Source organism: Melozone crissalis, unplaced genomic scaffold (assembly GCF_028551555.1).
Source record: "Melozone crissalis strain CALT ecotype California unplaced genomic scaffold, PUWL_Pcris_2 ptg000045l_1, whole genome shotgun sequence".
In the NCBI taxonomy this organism is placed as follows: domain Eukaryota; kingdom Metazoa; phylum Chordata; class Aves; order Passeriformes; family Passerellidae; genus Melozone; species Melozone crissalis.
This window is the reverse complement of record NW_026535823.1, coordinates 23,192,998-23,214,120: the sequence shown is the minus strand read 5'-3', so window position 1 is coordinate 23,214,120 and position 21,123 is coordinate 23,192,998. Positions and strand designations below refer to the sequence as shown.

The 21,123-nt window shown below is 47.7% G+C and overlaps 1 protein-coding gene across 3 annotated transcripts in view; it reads right to left on the bottom strand.

The window, feature by feature from the left end:
• Positions 1–4,751, bottom strand: part of RNF220 (ring finger protein 220) — a 209,605-nt gene extending 204,854 nt beyond the window's left edge. For all 3 annotated transcript variants that reach the window (XM_054286102.1, XM_054286103.1, XM_054286104.1), the window contains exon 1: positions 4,127–4,751. In XM_054286102.1, coding sequence (XP_054142077.1) covers positions 4,127–4,751 — 625 coding nt within the window. The remainder of the gene's footprint in view (positions 1–4,126) is intronic.
• Positions 4,752–21,123: the final 16,372 nt, after the last annotated feature.

Sequence of the window (21,123 nt, the reverse complement as noted above, 5' to 3'; positions counted from 1 at the left end):
CTTCTACTACCCTCAGCAGACCCAAGGGATGAGCAAGGATCCCAGCCTGCTCCCAGCTCAAATGTTCATCTCCTGGGCACAGCAGGAGCTGGGCAAGGGCCACCAGCAGGAGCAGGGAAACTGAGACTTGGAGAGCCAGGCTCTGGCCAGAGGATGGAAACTGAATCAGTGGCCAGGATGTAGAAGATCACCTTCACACCACTAGTCACAGACAACACGTGACGGAGACCAAGCAGCAGGCAGTAATGGGAAACCATCTCCTGTGGTCCCAGGGAGGCTGGGGCACAGCCCTGCAGGGAGGGCAGAGGTCTCTGCTCTGACAGGGTCCAGCCCTTTGCCAGGAGGTCCCACTTTGGCACCGACCTCTGCCTGCCACTTTGTGGGAAAGCAATGCCACAGGAACTGGGTACTATGGCTGAAGGACACTGAGATAGGTTTCATTACAAGTAAAGAAACAGGAATTTTTTTTTCCTTCTGATTTTAAAATAGGGCTGTAGATCTCTTTTGCAGAAAGGAACATGGCATTTATTTCCACTCCTTCTAGGAATCTCAATTATTGTACGCTTATTAAAGCAAACCCATAAAATATGTCTTCCAGTGCCTTTAACACATGCTTTACAAGAAGCTCCTAAACTCTAACAAATGGCATTATTTTTCTCAGTAAGCACCTGAGGGAATGGGCTCATCCAGTACAAGGTATGTCTGCTTATCCCTGGAAAGGCTCCACTTTTCCACATGTTCCCTGTATATTCCATCCCTCTGGATGTCCTGAACACTCACATTTTACAGCAAGAGACAACTTACCTAAATGCAGACATCTCAGCCCAGATTGCTGATTAACACAGAGTGCAGTCCCACCCAAAAGCACCCCAAAGATGTTGTCCCTTTGTGGGATGCAGGCTATGGGTCCAAGCACCATCCTGCTTTAAGAGTAAAGAAAGGTTTATGCAAAGGGCTGAGCAACCTCTACTGCATGAATATCTCTCTTATGGGGCCAGGTGCCAATCTGGAGTACTCTGGAACATATCACAAATAATTTTACTGAATTCTGCTAATTTCTTCCACTGGTGAAAGCAGGCTGAGACTTTCCTGCCATGCTGCAGAGGACTAAATAAGGACCTTCCAAACACTCCTTGATGTGCAATTGTCTCGCTTTGATTCTTGTTTTCTTGCAAAGCCTTCCAAGTAAAAACCTATTTTTCAGGGAAATTAAAACTCAGTGATTACATTTTTATTAAAAAAAAAAAGGGGGGGAGGGGGAATTTCTCTAGAAAATCACCATTTAAGCTATGAGATGAAACAAGCATTTTAATGATCTATTCAAGAAAGGCTCCCATACAGTGGAACTGAAGATCACACAGGGCAATCATAGTAATTCAGCTTTCATGTAACACAAACCCTTTCAGCAATCTGAAAAATACACCAAAACAGTGAAGCTCTGCAAACCTGCAAAACACCCATTAGACATGGGAAGGTGTTGCTGATCTAAGAAAATTTTACAATTTTTCCTTGCAGTCATAGAAAAGCCTAATTACATTTTTACCTTGAAGCTACAGCCACCTACCTGCTCCATAAGGAGCACAAGTAGGCAGGTTTTACAGAGGGTTATATGTAACAGTGACACAAGGAATCCACAAAACTCCTCAGAAACAACAAACCCCTAAAATACACATTTCTACAGAAGATTCAAAAATGTATCTGCAAATGCTAATGCAAAAAAGGATCACCATTCTATCTGCAAACTGCGATCCCTCAAATTCTTCACTTCTGGAGTTTCTCTTTTCTGATGGCCAGCATCAAAGACCATTAGGATCCTCTAAAAGCTCCACAACTTGCTCTCAGCCTTCAGCAAACACATCCATACGCGTGTATGCACACACCAAATAAACTCGCTGTCTTAGTGGAGCGAAGTTTCCATCGTGCAGTATCTATATGTGATGGGAATATGATACAGAGCCAACAGACGTATTTAGTGTACATCATCCTGGTAATTACAGAAAAAATTTAATGCTGATGAAGTATCAGGGATGTTGCATTTGCTCTACTCTACTGTGCAGAAAAGCATCTTAAAGAAATTTAACATGGTAACAAAATACAACAAAACACCTTCCACTTCTGCCCAAGTTTCCCAAGCTGCCTGCAAAGTTTTTATTCCGCTTCCTCTCCCTGGCAAGTCCCCTGCCACGGCCCTGGCAGCAGCACTGGCACTCGGTGTCAGCCTGTGCCTGTGTCAGTGCAAAGCCCCGTCTGCTCCCAGCAGGAGCGGACCCGCGTCCGGCACGCGCTCTTGGCAAAGGCGAGGCACGGCGATGGATGCGGGTGCGTCTGTCTGTCCGCAGCTGTGCTCCATGTGGTCTAATTCATTTAGCAGATTTACTTCTTTAAATGGGGTATCTGACAGGATTTTGCCAGCAAGATCCATAGCAGCTGATGTGCACTAAATTCATTTAGCCAGCGGACCCTCTCCTCGGCCGCTATCTCTCGGAGCACTCTTTGAGCAAGCTGAATTTTCCCAGCCAGGTTACATCGATAAGGGAAAGAGCATCAACGAAGATGTCTCTAAGCCTTGCCATCTCACCTGCCTCCCCCATGGATAATTATATTGCCACCTTCCACACATCCACACGCGCTCCCACCTACAGCCACTTTTCCTACAGACCCAAAAGGAGAGAGAGGAGATTCTGAACAATGAAAGGAGCTCACAGCACAAAAAGTAGCACGGTCGGGGGTGGATCAGAAGGAGAAGGGGGAGAGACACAAGAGATCACACCGGTACTGCAAGAAATACACGGCTCCTGCCATCAGTGGGAATTGTCCTACCCTCGCAAACGCCGACAATAAAAGACACACTTGCAGCATATTTCAAAACCAAAGAGCGATGGATTTAAAAGGCAGGTTGATTTTATGATGACTTTTATTGAAAAGGTACGCTGGGTTTAGGCAGATGTCTTTTAGCGCCGGTAAGTTAGCACAGTGCCTAATTCAAGGAGACAGCCTGAGGAAGCAGCGCCGACAGGGGAGAGAGAGCCACAATGTCTCTATTACTCTCCTTGGTGTCATAAAGGGGAGAAGAAAAATCACATCTGAAAGGGAGAGGAAGCAACAGAGCAGCAGGTTTTTGTTTAAAAGAAAAAAGTAATAATACAAACAACAACAATAATAAAATTGTTTTCTATTAATAAAATTCAACAGAACAAAGGAGCCCATGTGAAAAGCAAACCACTCACTCCTTGATTACATGTCTGGGTTTACAGGAAAACTCTAATCATAAGTTAGTGCTCCTCCTTGGGGTACCACGCTCTGTTGACCCCAGACCACTCCCCATCGTGGGTCACCTCCCAGCTCTGCAAACCTGGAAGCCTGCCCTTCGTGAAGACAGCTCTGCCCCTCTGTGTGGGCAGCTTCACAAGGGACAAAGTGATGGGGGAACAGGGGGAACAGGGAGTTACAGTCATGAACAAGTGGACCGGGTTCCTTCAGTCCAATACCTGGCCTGTGAAAGAGCAAATCACCTTTCAATGGGCACCAAAATGGGGGAAACACTCAGAGAAGGCATGTAACCAACAACTTACTGAATTGTAAAAACAATTTGTATTTGTCTTAAAGAAGGAGATCAGTGGCCAACAATATTCTAAAGTTAACCAGAGGAAAAGGTAATTTTGTCCTAAGCTGAGGCATGAATTGTGACGATTGGTAATGCATTTGCTCTAAAAATGGTGTTCATGAAGAAAAGGTCAGAAAGAAACATCTGAAGAAGAAGGGGGAACGTGCTTGCTGCAAGATCTGGAAAAGTTCCTAGCTACACATTCCAGCTGCATCCCTGTTTACACATATACATGTCCCAGCACCTACGGCCTCACACTGGTGCATGGACAGCTTTCTGCAAGGTCAACATCACCTCTCCAGCTATGTGCTGGAAGGTGAGTTTCCTTCAAGAGCACTTCACCTTAAAATCTGTCAATATCCTTTTGGAAGAACAAGGCAATACTGCCTGGCTGAGCTCAGCAGGCAGGAAAGGCTGCTTTGCCTCAGCCTCCAGCAAGTCTCATGCACTGCGGGGCAATCACCTGTTGCGTATCTCAACAAGGCACAATTAAAGAACCACCAAGTCAACAGAGGTACTTACATCTGTCACTTCGGTCTTCGGGACTGGATGAGGTCTCACGGTCAGAAATGAGGCCAGAAACAGCAAATATCTTCTTCCCTGTATCGTCAACTTTGAGGGAGCCAGGGGAGCTGGAGGGGAGCTGGGTGCCAAACTCGTACTCCTTCCCATCAGTGTCCGAGAAGCGCAGATGGGGTGAGTCGGTGTCGTGGCAGTTCTTCAGGCGCTTGGCCGGCGTAAAGGCCGACTGGTAGCTCTCCCGATCTTCAGTGGACGCAAAGGGGCGGAAAGCGCCGACGCCGCTGTGGTTCAACATACTGATCGGGGTGCAGTCCAGGTTGGGGGGTGCAAACTGGGGGTGAAGGTGAAGCAAGGACGGAGGAAAGTCACGGTTCGCAAATGCCCCCGGCACCCCACCTTGGCGGTGATACATGGAGGCAAAAGTATATGAGCCATTGGTAAAGGGAATGTGCACGTCCTTATCTGCTGACACGGGGACCCCAAAAGGCCTCGGCTGCTGGCAGGGGATGGAAGCATCACGGCTGGCTTCGGCAGTGGAGGCGAGAACCATCAGTGCTGGGGAGGCCAGCGGGTTGGGGAGATAGGGTGAGTTCTCCATCTTGAATGCTGCCCGGTGTAAGTCCATCGGAGACTCTTTCCTCAGCAGGATCACAAGCAGAACGATCTTCCCCGGAAGGAAAGCAGAGCGATGCCTAGGAATGGAGCGGGGAAAATTACTGGAGCATCATCACCCTTTGAACGCTGCAAGGAAACAGAAAGGGAAAGAAAACACAACCAATTAGGTTTCTGCGCTCATTTCTCCGGGATGCTCCAGCAGCAGAGTGGCCACATGTGTTACAAGCCACCGGCCGGAGATGCGCCACTGTTCTCATTCAAGAAAATCAATAGACAACTTCACACACTAGTGGAGTCGGCCCTGGCCCTCCAGGTTAAAGGGTGTCATCCAGTGCAGATGAATGAAAGGCAAACCAAACATACTAACATGCAGATTTAATAATGCACTAATAAAAAATATTCAGTCTAAAATTAACACCGTAACTCCAAATTATAAGTGGAATTTTATAAGGCAAGCGGCACGGATACATAATCACAACAAACTTAAGAAAACCCTCAATGCACACACCCTGCTTTTTGCTTGGGGGTTGGGGATGTAGAACCAACATTAAAATATCCGTTGTACCCAGTTACCCAAATCAGACAGCACACATGTTAGAACTGTACATGATGCTTGAGACGTACGTAGCTGACAGGTATTTTCTCTCGCTCTCACAGTACATATGGGTAGATGTGTGCTTGCACACACAGTACGTGATACCACCATACATACATATGCACACCACTGGAATGCAGGAATGTGGCTGTCCCGGTGGGTTTGTGTAACACACAAACACCCACGCGTGCACGCGCGGTCCCTGAGAGCCAAAGGAGGAGAGACTTCCCCAGTAAAACGCCTGGCGTCTCTGACAATATTTAAAATCATAATGGGTGCTTCTGCCATCTGATCTCTGCGAGCGTCTGCCTTTCGGGTCGGGGACGAGAGAGGATGGATCAGTAATTTTAGTTCCTAATGCACTCACTCTTAAGTAGATTTGTAAACTGCCCTGGATGTGCCATTAACATTTAGAGGAAAATGTTAACAAAATTTCAGCCTCGCATCTTGCTGAGCCTCCCAGGTTGGCTGCAACCACCCACCCAGCCACAACCCCCTCCCAGGGTGAAAGAAGGGAAAATCCTTCTTTCTCTATCTCCCCCAGTTCGCAGTGCCTTTTTGTGTTGTTATTTTCACCCCCAATCAATCTCATGCCTTTTCTTTTAAGCTTCCGCCGCCTGCCATTCAGGCCTCACAACCCAGCTTAAAATACAAGGACTGTAACTTTGAAACAATATACTAGCCGCTGGAGCTCAAAGGGCCAGAAAAATCATATAATAATAAAAAGCTGTTACAAATTGTGCCTCTTAAATCCAGAGGGTCAAACATCTCAAATAAAACTTAGTGAAAGAGTGTCTCCCTAATGGAGTGCCTTTTGTACTCCATGAATGAGGGAGCCTAGGTTAACAAAGTGTATGAAATCCAGTCTGGGGCTTTAATGCAGTTCAGTGATAGCATTTCCTCTCTCCCATCCTGTACCAGCCGCTCCACTGACTGTTATGAATTGTGAAGATGAGTGGACATCATCTCTGCTTCCTCATTTGGCACTCATCCTTACAGACATCATTGCTAAATTACCAGATTATGTATCTCGCATTAACGGATTTGCTCTCTTCCAAATTTTAAATAACTTTCTCGTTGAGTTCTTGCCACAGACAGCGAGGGGGAGAGGAAGAGTGAGGGATGCCAAGGGCAGCCTGGTCAGCACTGCAGTCCTGGGTACACTTGCTCTGCTGCTCCACATGAGACTGATCAAAATCTGGAGGTCAGAAAACTGCAGCCACTGGCAAATTCAGAGTTTTGGGGGGATTATATTACCATGTAAATATAAAGATATATATATACACACACACACACACACGATAATATATTCAAAGAGATGCATGCAAATAAGCCACTGTTCTCAGAAATAAACGATCATTCACATGGAAGCAAAACCGAGCAATCACAGAAAAACACAGATTTCCAGGAGGAAAAAAAAAGGCAACCACCTCTGCCTGCTTTTCTATTTTTACTTGTGCTTTCACACCATTACGTTAAATGTATTTCATAAATTAGTAATCTGGCCGCAACACTTGACACTCCTGTAGGATACTGTGAATCACTATGGCCGTTTATTCGTTTGCAAACTTCATTACACCAGGAATAAATCAACACATTACAATATCTCAGCCAGCCAAATTTAATTTTTTTTCAGCTCCCACTTCCTTTTTCGTTCTCTCCTGCTCCCTCCTCGCCCAGCACCTCCCCACCCCCCAGGAACAAGGACAGATTAGGCTGCGGCGGACCAGTCATTATGAAAATCTATCGTTAATACACTCCTAATGTCAAAATGTCATAGCTTTAAATACAGAACCCAAAAATAAGAAAACTAACTGATCTCCTTAATTAAAAAAATATGGATTGCGGGGCAATCAGCTGGAGGGAACATTTGGGTGCTGGGAAGGAAGTGGGCACAGGTGGAGTGAGGAGCTGCTACTTTTCTGCCTCTATGCTGATTTTTTTTAATTTAGCACCTCGTGCAAATCCAGATTAAAATAACTCCAGCTATTGATCTGAGCAGTGGAATTGACATTAATTTTAGTTCACTTCTCACTTTGCAAAGGGATCAATAGGAAGTAATAACAGCTGACATCCCCGCTGAAAGGAGGAGAAAAGACGGGCTGGAGACAGAAATCGAAAAGCAACCAAATAAATCAGCAGCTACTTTTCCACGGCATCAGACAAACTCCAAACAGATTGCAAAAAGTCTTTGTTGAATTAACTAAACAAGGAGTAGAGGGAGGGAGGATCAATCTAGGAAGCTATATAAACTGTCTTCCAAGTATGAAGGTTAGATGGACATACTGAAAACTAACTCTGTTTTTTTTAGTTTGGTTTTTTTTTTTTATGGTTACCTATATGCATACTTATTGGCTCTTAGAGCTACCCTGTTTGAGGTGTACACAAATTACCTGTGTAATTGTGTATGTTCCTAATAACGAGGCTGAACATGCCACGACCCAGGCAAATTGTATCAAGAGCCTTCAGCTCTGAACCATAAAAAAAAAAAATCTCCCACCAAGAAACAAGCAGTAATCAGTTCTCTCTGGCTTAGTTCTGAATCCTCTGCTTACAAAGGTTGTAGCATGGTGCTGCATAAGTTAAAAGGAAAGTCTGACAAAAGTAGGAGAAGCCATGACAGAGCTGCATTTATCAGGCACCACAAACACCCACCAAGTGGAGAAAACAGCAGTGAGCACTGGTTGTAAGTGTAAAACCCACTTGCTAATCAGCCTGCGAAGAAACGCGCTCATATGCAAGCACATGCACAGCCCGTACACAGCCACCAGATCTGCAAATCTTTTACTAAATGTTACTCGGAGCTCCTATTACTAAATCACCTCTCTGCTATCGATTAAAATAAATAAAACACACCACTCTGGTTTCTACAACAGGTTGCATTTTTGTGGTCTCTCAACCATTTCCAAATGCCAGAGATTAAAGTAATGGGGCAAATTAACGTCTTTCTCCCTCCAGGAAAAAAAAAAAAGAAAAGTTTTCTTGGGGAAAAAAAATTAATTAACAAGCTATAGGGGAGGGAAAAAAGATTAAAACATTAGGAAATCCAGGCAAATTGATGATGCATATAAATTAGGAAATACCCAGGAAAAAAAAAATCCCAGTATCCATTTACATTAAAAAGTTTTTCCCCATAAATGTCAAGTAGGAATTTAGAAATATGCTCTGCGCAGAAAAGCCAAAGATTATAAAACAAAATAATGCCAGCTGTTTGGGGATTTAAGTGCTCAAATGGATTATATATTTGAACCAAACTGGATTTCCTTATAATAAATAAAACAAATGCAAGCTAGAAAGCCAACAAAGGAGAGCTCTCATCACTGGATTAAGATACAAAGGAAAAACAGTTAATTTTTTTTTTTCCAACGCGTGAAATATGCCAACTGCAGCCGCACACACGGACAGCTGCCGTGGAAACCGGTTTAAGGGGGAAAGGAAAAAAATCAGGAGCGCTGTGAGCGGAGGAGGCGGCGGCGGGGCCGGGCGGAGCGGCCCCGGTCCCGGTCCCGGTCCCGGTCCCGGCCCTGGACTGCGCCCGCTTCTGTTTAGCTGTAAACTTCTTCTTCAAAAATTACAGAGAAAAAAAAAATTAACCTATTTTTATTTTAATTTAATTTTTTTTAAGAAAAAAAAACCGCGGGGAAAAGCCCCCGGGCCTGGAGGGCGCTCCCGCGGCGGCGGCGGCTGCCGGAGGGAGGAAGCGCCGGGGCTTGGGGAAGAGGAAAACGGAGAAAGAAGGAAAAAAATCCCAACGCACAGCCCACCCGTGGGTCCGCTGCCGCTTCGGCCCCGGCCCGCAATGCCGGCCCCGCTCCCGACGTGGCGAAATCCGAACGAAACCCGCGGGCGGCGTCGCTCCGGGGCAGCCCCGCTCCGGCGGGCAGCGCGGGCACCGGCCGCGGGCACCGGCCCCTCACGGCCCCTCACGGCCCCCGCGGGCGGCCCAGCGGGCTCGCACCCGCCCGCCGCCCCCGGGTTGTCTCTCCCGCCCGAGCAGATTGTTCAATAAACCCAAATAAAATAAAATCCGTCGGGGGTGAGCCCCGTGCTGGAGCCTACCAACATCGCCAAGCCCCGCCGCTCCGCGCTCCCCGCCGGCGCATTAAACAGGTGTTCGAGGGCCGGGGCTGAGGGCCCGGCCCGGCCCGGTTCGGCCCGGCCCGGCTCGGCTCGGCTCGGCCCCGCGGGTCCCGCCGGGAAGCGGCGATCGGGACGCAGCCGGGGCCGCTCCTCTCCTGCCGCCTCGGGAATGATTCGCTCCGGGGAGGGCAGCGGGAGGGGGCACCGCCAGCCCTGTCCGCACAGCCCCTCAAGTCGCCTTTCCACCCCTCCACTTTTTCTTCCTTTTCAAAACCCGAGTTACAAAGATCATCAAACGCGAAGATGCCCAGAGTTGTTTGGATTTATTGCAACAATCACTTACCATACACATTTCCTGTGTGGAAGGATAAGCATTCAATACAACTCTTTAAGTAGACAGTTCCTAATGATTTCATTGTGGTCAACCAGATGGTTTTTATGTATTTAGATCTGAAGGTGAAGAATTATTTTCCATGCTTCCAACCTATTTACAGACTTCCCTGGTCTAGAGCTGGGGTTGTTGGTTAAAAGAAAGAAAATCCTGCGATTTCTCGATCGCATCGCTGGATGATCCAGAAAGTTTTCTAAAGAACCTAAAGCAAAAACAGGGATAATTCCTTTCACCTCTTCTGGCTTTCCAAGCTACGCCATTCATATGTGGAGTAATTTTAGCACATTCGTTGAATAACGCTGCCAATTTAAACCGCCTCTCTACCTTTGTTTTATCTGCAATAATAAAACCAGAACAACACCGCATGTGAGATCCAGGCACTTGGTTCCTACCTGGAAGCAGCCAGGGGCAAGGGCGGCAATCTTTTAGAGATGAAGGACCCGAAGAGGGGCGAGGGTGTTGGACAAACTTCAGCCTCGTCCAAAATTAAGCTAAGCGCGACTTAACAACGAGTGGTCAAAAAAAAAAAAAAAAAAAATACCGGTTTTTGAGCGGGGAACGCGCATTTTGGGGACGGCTTAAAAGTAAAGTTCACCCGGGGACTGCGAGATCGCAAAAATGAAAGCTTCGCAGTAAATAAAATGACTGTCTGGTTGCTTGAACGCACAGAAACCCCGGCGGGTGTTTTGGGTTTTGGTTGGTTTTTGTATTTTGTATTTTTTTTTTCTCTCCGATACTTTTATTGCAAAATAAAATACTAAGCTTGTATATTTTAAAGGCAAAAAAACCCCCACAAACACACAAACAAAAAAAAAAAAAAATCCCAAACCAACAAACCCCTGGGTGGGTGCGTGGATCTGTTTATTTCCTTTGAAAAAAGTTTTTGTTTTGCAGCTGCTGTGAAATGAAATTGTCGCTGCCCAGAGCGACCGCGGAGAGAGCGAGCGCCGGGAGCAGCGGAGGGAAGCGAGGAAATAACTGCCCGGCTTGCCCCGCCGAAAAATACGGAAGAAAAAGGAAAAGGAGGGGGGGGAAAGAGTTTAAAAAACGCTATCTATTTGGGAGCGAGGGATCTGTGCCGGTCCCCGGGTCCGGCCGGGCTCCCCCTCGCCGTGCGCGGTCCCCAGCCCGGCAGCCGCGGCGGTCCCCGGCACCTGATCCCCCTGGCGGCTACCGGTCCCCCTCGGAAAGACACCGGGGGGGGAGGATCCGGGCAGCTCGGGGCTCGCCGAGGGTGCGGGGGGGCCCCTTTTATCTGCCTTTCCCCTCGGCATTACCATGCCGATCCCCACCCACCCCGCCCTCCCCGCGGCCGGCGCCGCTCCGTGCCGCCGCCGAGCTGCCCGGCTTCCCCGGCGCTGGGGAGGGAGAAGGAGGAAGAGGGAAAGGGCGCGGGGGCTGGGATAGAGGCAGCGGGAGGGGGGTTGAAAGTTGCCCTGCAAAGTTTGCGCGTGGCCGGGCGGGCGCGGGGCCGGTACTCACGGTGCGGCGGCGGCGGGCGCTGCGCGGAGCCGGCGGCGTGCGGGGAGCGGGGCAGTCCCGGGCGTGCTGGCCCCGCTGCCCGCCCGCGCCTCGCATGTAGCAGCAGCGCGGGAGGCGGCGGGGGTGCGAGGGAAGGAGCAGTGCTGCCTCTCAGTGCCGGCTCTCATCAGTGAATGAGCCTCCACTCTGCGAGGGGCTCCCGCCGCACACACACACGCACACACGCGCTCACACACACACACGCACACATTCACTCTCACACACGCGGAGCCGGGCTGAGCACTGCATACATTAGGGCACTCGGGCAGTATGGGAAATGCAGTCCAGCACCGGCGCCCACCCGCCGGCTGCCCGCCAGCCCTGGTCCCCGGAGTTGCCCAAACGGGGCGTCGGGGGCTGCTCCTTTCGCAGGGGCGCCGCTTATCCTCCCAGCCCCGCCGCGCTGGCTTCGCCCACCCGCCTGGCATCTGGCATCGGTCATATTTTCCACCGGGCAGCTCCCTCCCGAATTGCAGCGGGACGCTGCTGGGCCCCCCGGGCGGCCGCTCCCCCGCTTCGGGGCAGCCCCGTTACCCCTCCGGCCCGGAGGCACCGACTCCCCTCGGGATGCCCGTGGGGACGCAGCCTTCCCTCACGTACCCTGCGGCATCCTCTGGCATGGGATGGGCATGGCTTCCAGGGGTAGGCATCATCCCCAAACTTGCCTTAGACAGCCACAGCAGAGCCAGAGAGCAAATTAGGGACTTAGCACTCCCAGTGCTTCCCAACTGCGGCACGCAGGCACGGCACTCACTCTGCTATTTTAATGTTTCCTGGATGCACGTCGCAGCTCTGCACAAACCCTTCGGCACACACCCTCCACCTCGGCCACAGGCAACTTCCCTGCCACTCCTAGGAGTGTCCCGAGCAAAAACTGCCTGCCATAGGAAAGGGAAGAGCCTGTTTTAGATGGAGACTCAAAAGAAACACTTGTCTCGTTGTTTCTTGTGAAGTACACCAAACACTGATCCAAAAGACTTATTTGTTTTGCTCAAGAGCAAAATGTTTTGTGATTTTTCTTCAACTGCTAAATAATTCCAAGTTGTTCTTAAAAATAGTATGGGCAGCATTTTATGGCTCTTCTCTAACTCTGCACTGGCATTCTCGAAATACAATTGTGCTATGTGACATACCCTGAAAACAAAAGTCCTCTCCATCAGCATCATCAACCACTTGGGCTGTATTCTGTGTGTGACAGCAAGAGGGATCACATGCTTGTGTCATCCAACAACTTCTGTGTAAGCAGTGACTCATCACTGAAGTATATGGCCTGGCTTTACCTGTTACTCCAGGATCACCGAATGTGCCAGCCCCTATAAGAATGTCCACAGGCACAACACAAAGCGTGTCCTCAGGCCTGAACTGAGTGCAGATCCTGATGGTTTGCTTCTTGCTGCACTGAAACCCACCCATCCTTCCTGCAGCATTTCAGAGACAGGTGTAACACACAGTGCTTGCACGACTTTTGAATGATAAAATCTTTGGAAATATTAATAATAATAACAATAGTAAACAACTTCCTTATTTTCACACTTAAATTTCAAAATAAAACAATGTGCATTTCAAGCTTCTGAACTGAGGAAGAAAGCACCTGGGTGAAGGAGCTTCATGTCCTTTCTTGACACAAGCACCAGAAGCCCTGTTCCCTGCTCTTGCCTGCAGTTCAGTCACTCGGAGGCTGATGATACCCACCAAAAAGAGCCAGCTTCCCTTCAAGGCATCTGCTCCATTGCTGCTCTCCTGCACACCACATGCAAGAGCAAGGAGGATGGCAAAGCAGGCAGCAAGCACTGCCTTCTGCCATGGATCAGCCATGGCACAATGGTAAACGTGGGCTCAGATTCCAGAACGCCTTTTCTACTTTGTGTAAAACCTGGCATTTGGATAGTCCAGGTAAAATCTCTCACAAATTGGAGCAAACATTATTGTACATGTATTTTGCTCATCTATTGTAGTTACCTCTGACTAACCAAAGTTACAATTTTTTTGCACTGGTGATTTCAAATACCTCTCTGGAAGCAGCTACCCCACAGGCTGTGCATAGGGACATGTCTCAACCTGAGTCCTCCCATTTTGTCTCGGGACCCTGAATTATTTGGCACCACACACATTTCCAAGGGACTCATCCTGCAGCATGCTTCTCACCAAAAGCATCAACAGTTCAGGACTTCAGTAACTATTCCACAGGGTAGTGTAGATGAGCCACATTTTAAATAACATCAGAGTTTGACACACTTCAGGAAGCCACATTAAAAACCATCCCTTATCTCCCAGGGATCCTGGAGAAAACATTCAGTCACAGCCCAGCTTGTGCTACAGCTTCACCATCAAAATTACAGAATTCCAGGGGAAAGAAAGTGCTCTTATTATAAAGCTGTATTTTCAGCACTTACAACATCATGAAAAATGATCCCTCAGATTTAAACTTCTTTCTTTTGTTCTTAGCCAAAAAGCAATTCTTTTTACTCTCTCAGTTTCTTAGTATGGAAAAAAGGGATCTGAATCCTGCACCAGTGTCCAATTTATGCTAGCTGAGAACCAAGCTCCGTGTTTAGAGGCTTGGAAAAAAAAAGCAGCTTTATTTAACTTTATGTTACTGCATCGTCACACACAAACTTAATACAGCTTGGATTCGGGGAACAAATCTGGCATTTAGCTAGCTTCTGTGAGCAATGTCTTCAGAGGAAAATAAGAAGATACACTCAAGTTATTTATATTTGTAATTACCATTAATCTGTATTACTAATGAGGATTTTGATCCTGAAAATGGATCCATAAACATGGACTCCTGCACCACTATGGAGCTGTGATATGCACAGAGGCCCATAGGAAATTTTTCCACTGAAATATATATGCTACACTGATTATTTGGACCTTAAAATAACTTTGAACATCTGATTTAACTTTTACTATATTGCTCATCTCTAAGTAATAGGGCACACCTCCAGTTGTGGGGTTTTTTTCACTTAATATTAAAACAAAATTTGAGATCGTTACACGCTATCACAGCGCTGTCCCTTCCCATTTCAAACACTGCTCTAAATACTGAAGTCTGAATTAATATATACAATCCTGAACCTACAGGGGTGATTGGATGCACTTAGCTTTATACATACAGATTTCAACAGGATTGCTAATAATACATAAAGTCAAGCACACATGTAAATTCCACCATGAGAAGTGCCTTGACTGAAAGTCTGCTGTATTCTACCAGTACCAATGTGCATTCTTAAAACAAAAGACCCCCTCACCCATCATCATCTCCTCTAGCTGCCATTGCATAAAACGAGATTGAGAAATGTGATAAAGCTGCAGCAGCAAGTGCAGAAAGCAGTGGGCAGGCTGTGTACCTGCAGCACACTGACAGGGGTCCTGTGGCAGGGAGTTGTGTTTGTTGGTCCTGTTGTGTGCCCCATTCGGTCCTCCAAAAAGTGACACCCCAAAAAAGGGCTGGAATTCTCCAGTTCTGGAACCCCGTCCTGAAGACACCATCACCACCTACAGCCAGACCCAGACCACTCCTTGCCTCCCTTCATCTGCGGGATGGGTGGAAGGTGGAAGGACGGCAAACGGATTCCTTAACTAATTAAAGCCGAACTTTTCCTGGCAGCGATCTCGGAGGCGGCAGAGGCTCCCGGCGGGGTGTGGGTGCCTGGCTGCTGCCGTGCGTAATGTCCATGCCCTCTGCTGGCTACAGCCAGCGCGTCCCAGCTGCCACCGCCGCCCTGCCCCGGCCGCCGCCGCAGCGGACACGCCGGGAGGAGGATGCTGGCCGGGGCCACAATCCCTGCTGCCCAAACCATTCTATCCCCTGGTTTTGTCAGGGCTGTGGCCCGGGTTTAAGCGTCCCTAAGCTGGTGGCTGCACTCCAGGAGGACAGGAGCTCGGAGGCTCTGCACTCAGCCATGTCTCGCTCTGATGCTATTAGCAAGGACATCTGAGATGGAGATTGACCTATGAGTTTAGGAGCATTATTCTGGTCTTAGCAGCTGATCTGGGCTTTACTCTAGTGGTTGGTGTGAGGATTGTCCCAGAGCTCAGGAGAGCTAATATGGGATCTCTCCATCTCCTGAGCCATCTGTGGCTGCCCTCTGCCAGAGCTCTCTCTCGTCATAGGAAGAATCTGGCAGAGGCAGGGCTGAAATCAACCTATCTGCCAGAAAACTGAAATTTAGAGCTGGCACACTCTCAGTGACTAGTCTTCCCAGAATGAGAAAACAGTCTTTTAAATGACTTGTTGACTCATATGACCAGTAGTAAGAAAATTTTCTTCAGCCTACAAAAATTTTCAAAGGCTGAGAGATAAGCTAATTTTCTTCTTGTTAATCATCATCACCATTGTCATTATCAGCATCACTATCTTCACCATCACCTAGATCTCTTCCAAAGTCTGCTGACTAACACAGAAGAACCTCTTGGTTTTGCTTTTCATAACACACTGCAAGATGCCAGTATAGTTTTAAACATTGCTCATCACCGAATCTCTACCGCAGAATGGAGACCATGCCTGGGATTTTGCAAACAAGTACTAGGTATTCTTTATATATCATTGTCCTGTAGTATCATTTCCTATACAACCTTCCCCTTGGAAAATTCCTTCTCCAAAAAGGAGGTTGTACACTGGATGGCAGATGTTGGACAAGTAACTGTATCAACTGTTTTAGGAAGACTGTTCTTATGTGAACATCAACCACATTATCATTCCTACAGCTGAAGCCTAACACAGCTAAAGCCCTAGAAGAGGCACTTCTGGGATGTGGGCTCCTGAGGAAAGTTCCCTCCAAAACTCTGGTAGCCACAGTGTGTGATTTGAGCACATGCATGCAGCAACACCTTTTTCTATCAACTGTTTCTAGAATTTGATTACAGCACTGGACACTTGTTTTCTGTACAAGCATCCACTCTTTTTTTCAGGGCTTTTTAAAATCCCCCTCTGAGCAATATCCTGTTGCTAGGAGTTCCACAGGCTAATGGTGTGGAAAAATATTTCCCAGTGAGAAGAGCTACACCTGTCCAACCCCCCTTCTGTGCACCATCCATCACGCTGACAGCGTAGGTAACTTGCCCGGGATCATGTCAAAGCGTGAAATAGCTATAAAGGCAACGCATATGTGTTTGTCATTTTTATCATTAATGGGATCAAGCAAAACTGAGGCAGAGCTATTGAACTGTGCCACAGAAGCCAGGGGAAGCTGGAGCCATGTCCAAGAGCAGTTCAGAGTGGTGGCTCCTGCTCTGGCCCACGGAAAGTGCACGGGGTGAGCAACGCTTTGATCTTCTTATTTATTTGTGTTTGATGTGGCTGTAATGCAGGGAAAATGTTGGGTTTGGTTTTGGGGCCCAAACAAGCTGCATGGCCTGGGGCAGGGAAGCACCACCTCCCCAGGATGGACCTGTGGCTCCAGGCTCCTCCTCTTCCCTTCCCAGTCCAGCAGGGAAGCCCAATTCAGCAGAGGATGGGGAAAAATACCCACCTCCCCTTTTAGCCAGCAAGCAAACCCGAGCAGGACAGATCTAGTGAGCTTTTAAGGCAGCTCTCTGGTGTGATTAGTTAGAGCTTAACATGAGATAAAATCAATTGGAAACTTGTGTGAGTTAGGGCTGCTCTCATCAGTCAGAGTTTGCAGCAGCCAAGTGCAGCATGATTGTTATTAATATCTACTACAGATGTATAAGCTGAAATGGGGCTTTACAGTAAAAAGGAAGACAAGTTGCTCTTTCCCAAGAACATACAGATTGTGCATGTAATTCAGGGCCATGCTGAGCACCCTGCACATCTGCAGTGGTGGGAGCTGCCTGTTCTTAGGAGAAAATACACTGGTGTCTTATATGCATGTGCATTTTCTCATGATACTGCATAACACACGAGGATGTTGTTTAGGAGTTTAAAGTGCTGAGTATTGTGATGTTTGTGGTCCATCCCAGGAGCCGCATTAAATGTGAGGCAGCCCACACACCATGGGTGACTTCAATCCTATGCTTTGTGCCTGCCTTCCTTCAAAGGAAAAATGCTTTCTGCCAATGCACTAAGTAATTCTGTATGAGGCTGGACCTCAACATCAGCTGTAGTGCTCACTACTGTGACTGCTGTGATAATTCCCATGCTGTCACACGAATGGGATTGCACCATAAACTCACACACCTTAGCCGTGCTGATGGCCAAGCCTACATAATGGCCCAGTGCATTGGTGCTAATGATCCAGTGTTTATGGTGGCCCACAGCACCGTTGTCATGCCAACGAGGTGGTATTCCTCTCTAGAAAAAATAATAATAACCAAATAAATAAATACTTTCTTTCTCCAGACTGATCTGTCTGTTTAATAGGAGTTGGAGATTAAAGCTAAAGGGAGAAAAATCCTGGCTGAAATACAAACCAGTCTCTGTTCAGATGAGAGCAGAGCAAAACATCTTTCTCCCTCTCCATCCCCTCTGTGCTGTGCAGGGCACTCTGTGCAAAGCTTCCTTCCCAGTGAAGCAAACCCCTCCTGTGGCAGGATGGGGGAGCAGGAATTTCTGCCTAACCAGTCCCTCCCTGGGGATTTGGGTCAGGCTCAGGACTTCCATGCTGAACCCCCCTATCCCGGTCCCATGGCAGTGTGGGCCCATTAGGCACATGGCACAAGGAAAGCCTATCCATATGGCTGCCACATGAGCACCCAGCCCGCCCAATCTGCCCTGCACTCTGCCCCAGCACAAGTGGTGTCCTGGCAGAGTTCAGCTCTGAAGCACCTGTCAGGGTGCTCACAGCAGGAAGGGTGATGATGCTACAGACCCAAGCGAGCCTTGCTCCTCAGGATCATCCCTTCCCTCTCTGAGAGGCCGGTGTGCTTCAGAGCTTCAGCTCTTCCTTACCTCAGCCACCAAACCTGTGCCCATTTTCACAATCTCTTCTTAAAATTTTGGAATATTTTTTTAATCTCATACAGAAATAAACACCTGGTGCTGAATTCCAGGACTTGGTGCCTGGCTGTCACTATTCCCCTCCCAGGAAATTACCCATCTTCCTCTGAGAAATATCTGTCTTCTTTCTACCAGTCTTTCTCACAAGTCACTTCTCACATGCATTTCCCATTCTGTTTTCTTGCCCCTCTCTTGTCCTTTAATCCAGCTCACATTACTCCAGCAGTAAATTATTTAAAGCAGGCAAATACGTGCAACAAGCCAGCTTTCTGTCAGACACGAGCCTGTTCAGAAACTGATACACTCAAAATTTCTTTATCTTGGCCCAGCTTTATCTCGAGCTAGCCTTTTCCACCATCCAGTTCAAATGCCTCATATCCCATCACACAGTCCCAGTGCCCTACAAATCATGGCCCTTCAGATTCCTGCCTTGATTGTTGGAGGAACACCTTATTGCTTCTGCAGTTTTCCTGCAGAATCAACCCCTCCATGGGATCAATAAGGTAGAACTTAATGTAATTCAGAAAATTATTCAGATAACCAGAATAGCTTTAATTTTAAGAGTAAAAAACAACAATTAAACTTGGAAGAGGCATAAGCCCTTACAGCACTGGTTGGACCAGCAGCTGGCATGAAGAGGAAACTGGCACAGGGAATGTCTTGTCCTGCTAGTGTAGTTTTCCCTTGCAAAGTTTCTTGCCTCTGGCACCAGGGGTAAGAAGACATGGATTAGATTTTCCTTTGTTAGCAGTGGGACAGTGAGCTGGTTAAGGCAAATGCCCAAATTCCCAGGTGCCTGCAATGCACCATGTATAACCAATCAGGCTGCATGTAGTAATTTCTCCCTGTTGTATGTGTAATATGTGAAAGGTCACTTCATCCAGCCCTGTGTTCCAGGCTGGTTTTCAGGAGACTCCTTTGCACCCACCCTTCTAGCAGTTCATCAAGCCACCCATGCACAGCACTGCTCTCCCTCCACAGGCTGTGACAGCGAGAGACAGTGGTAAGGTTTGACCAGGAGGTGTTAAACAGACCTGACAATTTGTGTGCTCTTGTAGGAAATCTTGAACTTCAGTAGCATCTGGGTCTTTCTCCCAGTTATGTTCTTGAACCTGTCACGTTTGAATTATCCTGGAGATGTTCAGTGTCTCTCTCTCTCATGTCTTCAGAGCGTGTGGGTAGTTGACCCTCTTGAGTAATGTCATCCCATTAGACAGAAACACATGTTCATTGAGATAAGGATGAGCTGTCTCCCATAAGGTTTGGAATCAGATCTCAGTTGGTCTTTCTGTTACACATCCAACTGGCATGATTCCTCCCTCCACTGAAATCCTGCAGGGATATATTTCAGTGGGCTAATTATAAATTCCTTCTGTCTTGCAATAGCTGGATATAGCATGCCTGGTGGCATGAACCTCCCCTCCTTCATTCGTGTTGTGCACCTCTCTTGCTGCAGGCAAAAGTAATTTCCCCAGCCTGGAAATGTGATTTAATTTGACCTTGTTCACACAGGTTCTGCATCTTTTACATTCCCACCCCCAATGATAAAACAGGATCAGAGGAAATTGCAATGATTCACAGTGATGCTCTGCCTCAGCCTCCAATTCCTCTTGTTCCTTCCTCTCACTGCCATCTCTGCTCTGCCTACCCATTGCAGCTACAGGGTACTTCTGACTGTAGGTGGAGGATGTAAGAAGGATGTAAAGATGTGAAACCACATGCTTGTGTCACATCTCTGCCAGGAGAGGCAAATTGCGTGTCCTTCCTTATGAGACACCTCAGGAGTGAAAGGAAAAGAAATGGAGAGCCAGAGTGAAGAGGGAATATTAGCAGAAACAAGGGGAGTGCTCTAGCACTCTGTTTGTCAACTGTTTCTGTAGCAGATCCTTACTTGCAGTCCCTGCCTGCCTGGATCAGCCATCAGCCATCCTCTGCCTGCCCAAGGCTGCTGTCCTGAACTGCACAGTTCTGCTGTCCACTGGCTGCTGTCCCCAGTCTCCCCACTCACCCTTCCTTGACATGGTGAGAATAAATTGTCCAACTTAAATACCTCAGCCCTGGACTCCTAGTGGTCCTGTTTAGAGGAACATCTGTGGAAATCCATGTGCTCCCCCTGGTTCAGGGGGTCTTGTTTGTGGGATTCTCTCTCCCTTGTCTGGTATTTGATGCTCAGCAGGGAGATGTAATGGTGAGCTTCTCTAGAAGAAAGACTCTCTAGCTGTGCCACAGGAGTGTTAATAACACACTTGCTGCTTTGCAGGATCCCAAAGCATACAAGATAGTTGGAGAGGCACATTCTGGCTGTGCAGTGGCAGCCTTCACCACTAAACTTGCTGTCCCCAAGCCTTTTTACACCAGCTCACAGAAGCTATAAGCCATGACAAGAAACTGGCTATCCAAAGCAATAGGCTGCCAGCCATTAGGGAAGCATGCTTACAAGATCTTTCCAGTAATAGGAATGGCATCAATTGTCAGCAAAGCAGACAATCTGGCTGCATGTGTCATTCAGACTTGTTAATGCTCTGTTTCTCACCTGCTGGCTTTCCCTTTTGTGCTGTTACCAGAGCCCTGGGAAACCTGCTGGGTCCAGTGCCAAATCGTGTGGATCCTTTCCCTCCAAATGCAGATTTGTGTCTCGTTTTGGGTGTGTAGGACTGCTATTCTCACAGGAAGTTTCTGAAGGGGATGAGAAATGTGTGAGATCCTTTAAGAGATCAGGGCTATATTTAATATTACAATAGCTTTATCTAGAGAAGCTCATACTTTCTGTTTATAACTCATTTCAACAATTCACTTCAATAAACAGGTAATTTCTAACCTGAGGTGGTAGTAGGGTATCTTGGGACAGACAGGAAGGACTGCAAGTGGTCTCTAAACTGCTGGGAGCTGCAAGT